Consider the following 7,050-nt stretch of genomic DNA (forward strand, 5'->3'; position numbering starts at 1 on the left):
TGATAGAAATCATAATCTAGGCCCATATGTTATGTTACTTGCATCAAAATATGTAATAAGTCTATAATATTTGCATTAGAAAACCTGCCTTAGGACACTCACGTTTATATTCTGCATATTAGAAACATGTTATAAGTTCATCACTTCTTTCTCTGACTCTGCATAAGTTATTATCACCTGGAAATTATGTCATTAAACTGCTGCTGTAATCATGCTTAATAAAAAATGAGGATCTCTATGTGTATTAGAAATCCTGATTTAGGACTTTGTTTGCATTGGCTCTAAACCATGTCTATGTCGTTTTGAATAAATAACTTTCTATAAAAAGGTTTAAGAATAGTCCAACATATAGATATCATGTTCTAGTGTAGACATACATGAAATTAGTTTTGTAACGTTAATCACCTAATTTGGTATGCCTATATGATTGAATGATCTCAAGCCATCTTAACCAATTCCCAGAATTATGATTGCATACAAGCCCATGCCTAGGCAAGCCTTAGGTAATTAAATAACTATGAAATTTGGTTTTGTTTATGTGTGAAATTATCCAAGTTTAATAGACTATAAAATTAATAGGCAAGTTGACTAAGGGTTCTGCCACTTCGCTTTAAACAAAATATTGCATATTTTGTATCTGTGATGTTCATCTAGATATCATGTTCTAAGAGTTTTTGAATTTCTTTAAAATCAGTTGTTTGAGACGTGCTATGTATATGATTATGTGTTGAGGCAAACATGAGCCCCCTAATTGCTTCCCTATTTGACAGTCCTATGTGTTCTTTGCTATTACTTAGATTTTACCCTTTAAATACCTTAGGAGTGTCTAGAACTATCTAAGTATAAAGGTCCTAAACACCTCTGGGGCAACAAGGAAACGACGAGTAAAGCATGCTTAGAGTTCGTTACCTAAAATCGCTTATATTACCACTAAGGGGAGGGTAATGGGTAGTAAAAGGATACGATGACCTATGCGCTAATGCCATGTGTAACCCCTCTAGTTGAGGACGGCTTACCGGGTATTGTACAGATGTGATCCTATAGGCTAATCAAATTAGGACTTCCCTTCCCCAATTCACATATGTGTGCTTAGACTGCCTAAACTTTCTTAGTTTATGTATGTATTCATGGACTGTTCAAACCTCCTTAATTTACGTGTGCTTAGACCATCTAAACTTTCTTGATTGTATATGTGTTTATACTGCATAAACTACCTTTATTTGCAAATATGTTCTTAGACCGCTTACTTGTTAAATGACTAATTCACATAACTAAGTTCGGTTGGGACCCACCGTTATGGACTGCGATGGGTGCCTTACACCTTCCCCTCAAGGTTATTTCGAGCCCTTACCCTAATCTCTAGTAATGCAAACTAGTTACATGAGTTAATTGCTCTAGGTGCCCTAACGCACCTAAATCCATTAGGTGGCGAATCTTCAGATACCCAATTCCCAAAAGAAAACAAGTTGTTCCTACTGAATATCAAAACCCGGACTCCGCGAAGGAAAAAGGGGGCGTGACACGTATCACCATGTATTTTGTAGTTGGAGGATATGCTACGTGCTTGTGTAATAGATTTTGGGGGTTCATGGGATCAGTTTCTACCCTTGTAGAATTTGCCTACAACAACAACTACCAATCGAGCATTCAGATGACTCCGTATGAGGCTTTGTATGGGAGACAATGTCAGTCTCCAGTGGTATGATTTAAGCAGGGTGAGGCTAGGCTATTGGGTACTGACCTAGTTCAGGATGCTTTGGACAAGGCTAAGTTGATTCAGGATGTACTTCACACGGCGCTGTCTAGGCAGAATATTTATGCCGATTGGAATGTTCGTGATGTTGCGCTCATGGTGGGGGGGAAGGTATTGCTCAAGGTTTCACCCATGAAGGGTGTTGTGAGGTTCGGGAAGAAGGTCAACATGAGCTATTGGTATATTAGGCCATTTAAGGTGCTTCAGATGATTGGAGAGGTAGCTTACAAGCTTGCCTTGCCGCCTAGTTTGTCGAGTGTTCATCTAGTATTTCATGTTTCTATGCTCCGGATGTATGTCGGCAATGCATCTCATGTTTTGGATTTTAGCACAGTTCAGTTGGATGGTGATTTGACTTATGATGTAGAGCCGGTGACCATTTTGGATCAGCAGGTTCGAAAGTTGAGGTCAAAGAACATAGCTTCAGTGAAGGTGCGGTGGAGAGTTCCGCCAGTTGAGGAGCCTACTTGGGAGACCGAGCGGGAGATGCAATAATATATACCCACACCTATTTGAGACTCTAGGTATGTTTCTACACCCATTCGAGGACGAACGTTTGTTTAAGAGGGGGAGAATGTAAGGACCCGGCTGAGCATTTTGAGTGTTGTAGCCTTGTTCCTCCATTTACTGCTTATTCTACGCTCAATTGGTGTTATGTGACTTGCCGGGGTAGTTGGTTCGGTACCGAGGATATTTCGGAATGAGTTGAGACACTTATGCGTAAATGGCTATGGAATGGAGTTTTGATATTCCCGGTAGCTCCGTTGGGTGATTTTTGACTTAGGAGTGTGTCTAGATATTGATTTGGAGGTTTGTAGTTAAATTAGGCTTAAAATGGCGAAAGTTGGAAAATTAGAAGTTTTGGAGATTGAGAAGTTTGATTGAGAGTTGAATTTGTGGTTACCAGGCTCGGACTTTGGTTTTGCAGTTTGAGTAGGTCTGTTGTGTCATTTATGACCTGTGTGCAAAATTTGAGGTCAATCGGACTTGATTTGATAGGTTTTGGCATCAAATGTAGGAGTTAGAAGTTAATAAGTTCATTAGGCTTGAATTAGGGTGCGATTTGTGTTTTTGATGTTGTTTGATGTGATTTGAGGCCTCGACTAAGTTCATATTATGTTTTAGGACTTGTTGGTATATTTGGTTGAGGTCTAGGGGGCCTCGGGTGTGATTTGGATCATGTTCGGCGCGTTTCAAAACTTGCGAGACTGTAGATTTTGGTGGTGCTAGTGTTCTTGTACATGATTGCAAGACTGGGGCCGCGATCATGAAGTGTTAATTTTGGCAATTGGATTTTGTTCTACTCATTCGCATGATTAGGTCTACGATCATGTAAGTTGGTGTAGCAGTGCATCATGAATGCGTGGCTAAGCTGCGTTCGCGAAGAGGAAGGAGGTAGGAGTTGGTCACGCACGTTGTTCTATGCAAATGCGTGGGTCTGTTCACGATGGCTTAGGTCTTGGAGTCCTATGCATCACGTTCACGTGTGTTTTATGTGATCGCGTAGAGTAAGTTCAAGGGAAGTTGAGTTTGTGATTTGTGGTCGTGAAGCTTTTCCCGCAATTGCGAAGAAGGGACATCTGGGCAGATTAAATATTTCAAAAATAAGGGTTTGAGTTCATTCAGTAATTTGATTTTGGGAGCTCGGACCCGAAATCATTTGAATTTCAATTATCACTCCCCGACCTTGGGGAGCGCGACCGACACTCAAAAGGGTTATGCTGCTCAGGCAAGCCTGCACAATGTCGTCTACTCAACTCACCCATGATGGAAAAGATGAATACATTTAATTAATTTGACAATAAGAGGCTATGTGAATAATAGCAGTTCATTTCCATTAGTTACATCATTAATAAGTTGTCAAAACAGTGCACTATACATTCGTAGTTCATGTGGAACAGATGATACAATTACAACAAGTTGTTCAACCTTTAAAAAACAATATTGGACCCACACTATGTCTATGAAGCCTCTAATAGAACTAAAAGAATGCTAAGACAGTACCGGCAATAAGGCCCTGGCAATACCTCAAAATGCTATGTACAAAGGACAAGAGATACAGGACCCCGAAGTGAAGTGCAGTTCACCAAGTCAGCTGAAAAGAGGGTGTGTTGCTGTCACGGATCAACATCACCTTGTATGGAACCACCTGCATCCATAAAAGATGTAGCTCTCCCGACAAAATGGACATTAGTACATACAGAATAGTACTAGTATGTAAAATTAAACACCCTCTTAATAGAACAAATAACAATAAACGGAGAAAGAAACATGAAATCATTAAGAGACTCAAACGGTTTCAAGGTATCAAATTAGGGGAAAACTAATTTCAAGTAAGTTTCAATCTATTTAAATTGGGAGGTCTTTAGCACCGATACACCACTGTGCTTTTAGAACGGAATCTGATCTCAGCCCGATTGGCTAAGCCATCTCACCCCGGGACATCTGCTCACAACACCACCATGTGCATGGCATGTTATCCAATCTCAGCCTGATCGGCTAAGCCGTCTCACCACAATGTCATGTGGGTTGATATCACATCAATCTCTCTAGCAGTAATCTCATCCCATTTAAGTCGAAACAATCTCATCACATTTACATGGGGATTTACCCCTCAATCCCTCTTACACCAAAATGTGTAATTTCGGGGTTAGGTGGTTCCAACCTACCCTTCCTCGGTGGCTAAACGATACTCCCAAGGCATTTATTATTAAAAGGATTTACCACACATTTCACATTCCTTTACACGTCATTCATTTCATTGGCACCATTGACCATAACGCAATATTCTTCTTGTCACATTGGTCGTAATTCATATCTCATACTCCCTTCTTTCACATCCAAATATCATCAAGGATAATCAAGAACAAGTCTTTTCAAATTAAGACTTTAAACACACATTTGAGCAATTTAGGGTCTTAGGAACATATGATTTCTTACTCAATTTGACATGATAGCTTTCATTAGAATCACGTTTTTAAATCATAACATATTAACACACAGCCCATACTTAAACCATATTCTCAAACAGTAACACAACACAACAAGAACCTTTGGAACACATAATGGATGCATATTTATTTTGACACATGGCTTATTCGGAATAATCAATTTATAATGAGCAGCCCGGGACTTACAAGGTCAATGTAGGGTTTAATTATAAACGAGAAGTTTAGCCAACATACATCGCGTTGAGCTTTCCTTAATTCACTACACAATTCCGGAAATGCTAAAAACTTTGATCTATTTAGAGATAAAGCAAAATATAACATCAAAATCGGAAGGAGTTCATGATTCTAGCTCATTTGAGCATTTTGTCAAACACTAGGTGGGCATTATGATTTCGAGGTCCTCCTATGGTGGATTACTCTATTTCACTACCCCAAAGTCTACCCAATTGAGCTCAACAATCTCCCCACAACCCTAGATAGTACATGCATGCACAACGAACAACTCCCATACCCACGAATTGTTTGGCTTAGTACCTATTTTCATTTAAATCTCAAAATTGACAGCTAGGGAATAGAATCTTAACTTTTAGTTGAAGACCTTGTGAGTTACCCTAGAGAAATCTTCAAGGTTCGAGCAATGATTGATGAACAAATGAATTAGAATTCCTCTTCTCACTCTAGGCCACCTTCATCTCTTTCTAAAATATAAGTTTGAACATTATAAAATGATCCCTAAGTTTGTTTTATTAGAATGGGATCGGGTTTATAAAGCCATAAAAATGAAGCCCCGATGCAGATCTGTAGTCGCATATGCGACTTCATAAAGCTTCTGTAGTTCGTAGAATGGGCCGCATAATGGCCCTCCAGAACTGGGCATTTTCAGCTTCACTCTGCGACTAGTCTACGGTCCGCAGACCAATTCTATGGTCGCAAAATGTGCAACAGAACATCCCTTCAGCAATTTTTTTATGTTGCATTTGTGATGGATTTTGTGGCCTATGAAATGAATATACTAAAGCGTAATGGACTGCATATTGGTCCTAAAATTTAGCTTAGGTTTCTGCTTCACACCGCAGCAGATCTGCGGTCCGCAGAATGGACCATAGAAATGCCATGCACTTCCAAAAATTATTCTTCAGCTCCACCGCAACACCATAGAACCCCGAGTTTTGGTAATATTTTACGGGGCCATACATATATCTTTGATTTCATCATTTAATTAGTGATTTGGGTTGAAACATTGCTTAAAATGAAGAAAACTTCTTAGGTCGAATTTTGGGGAATTGAGCAAGATTTTGGTATCTCATTTGAGTAATTTTGGTATGGTTGAACTCATGGTTGAATGGGAGTTCAGATTTTGTAACTTTCATCGGATTCTAAGATGCGGGCCCGGAGGTTGACTTTTGAGTTGACTTTATATTAAGAACTTAGCATTTTATATGAAATTGATTCCTACATCTTGAGTTGATTGTATCGAACTGTTTGTGGCTAGATTCGAGGCATTCAAAGGCCATTCGCGAGACAAGGGTATGTTAGAGTAGAGATTTGCACTGTTTGAGGTAATTAACACTTATAAATTTTTTTTGAGTGTATGAAACCCAGAGTTATGTGTTATATGATTGGGGTTGAGGTGATGCACATGCTAGGTGACGGGCCTGTGGGCGTACACCATAGGAATTGTGACTTGGTCGATTCCGTGGAGCTGTATAGTTGAAAAATATTGTTGTTATTCGTATATTCACCATGTGTTTGAGAAACTAAGTTGCGATTCATGTTAGAAATCATGCTTAGGCTACATGCAGGTACTATTGGGACCCACAAAGGTCGTGTTGCATGTTGAATTATTTTCTTAATTTGCAATTATGTACTTAGTGATAGTTATTATTTGCATGTCATATCTCAATCTCTATTGCTATTTATTGATACATCATATCATCGTTGATTGGGATGATTATCATGATCTTGTGAGCCTGAGAGACTAGAGAGATTGATAATTGAGTCATGTCGAGCGCCTGATTGTGAGGATATTTATGAGATCGGGTTGCACGCCACAACATGCTTTATTAATTCATTCCATGATTGGCTTATTATAGCGCTTGGGCTGCATTTTCCCTTCCGGAGTCTACACACCCACAATGAGCGTAGGTAACCTACTGATCATTAACGCATAAGTCTACCTCGGCACTACGAAAACCCAAGTTTTGGTAAAATTTTAAGGGCCCTTACATCCTCCACCGCTTAGGATCATCCATCATCGAATGAGGGTCAAAATCTGCCAACAACCCCCAAATTTTTTTGAATAACTCCCTAAATTTCCAAAAGTTTCGGCAAAGTCTCCCCTGTAAC

General features: G+C 39.4%; 1 protein-coding gene across 1 annotated transcript; it reads left to right on the top strand.

The window, feature by feature from the left end:
• The first annotated feature begins 1,306 nt into the window (after positions 1-1,306).
• Positions 1,307-2,248, top strand: LOC138878365 (uncharacterized). Its single transcript, XM_070158034.1, has 2 exons — positions 1,307-1,333; positions 1,715-2,248. The coding sequence occupies exons 1-2, from the start codon at positions 1,307-1,309 to the stop codon at positions 2,246-2,248; spliced, it is 561 nt and encodes a 186-aa protein (XP_070014135.1).
• The last annotated feature ends 4,802 nt before the right edge of the window (positions 2,249-7,050 follow it).

The sequence above is a fragment of the Nicotiana sylvestris genome, chromosome 9 (genome assembly GCF_000393655.2).
Source record: "Nicotiana sylvestris chromosome 9, ASM39365v2, whole genome shotgun sequence".
NCBI classification, from domain to species: domain Eukaryota; kingdom Viridiplantae; phylum Streptophyta; class Magnoliopsida; order Solanales; family Solanaceae; genus Nicotiana; species Nicotiana sylvestris.

Bases quoted from the DNA above. Each gene is read 5' to 3' on its own strand.
- LOC138878365 (XM_070158034.1), top strand. From the start codon at position 1,307: ATGGGTGCCTTACACCTTCCCCTCAAG. The intron at 1,334-1,714 runs GTTATTTCGAGC...TGATTTAAGCAG, and splicing joins CCTTACACCTTCCCCTCAAG to GGTGAGGCTAGGCTATTGGG.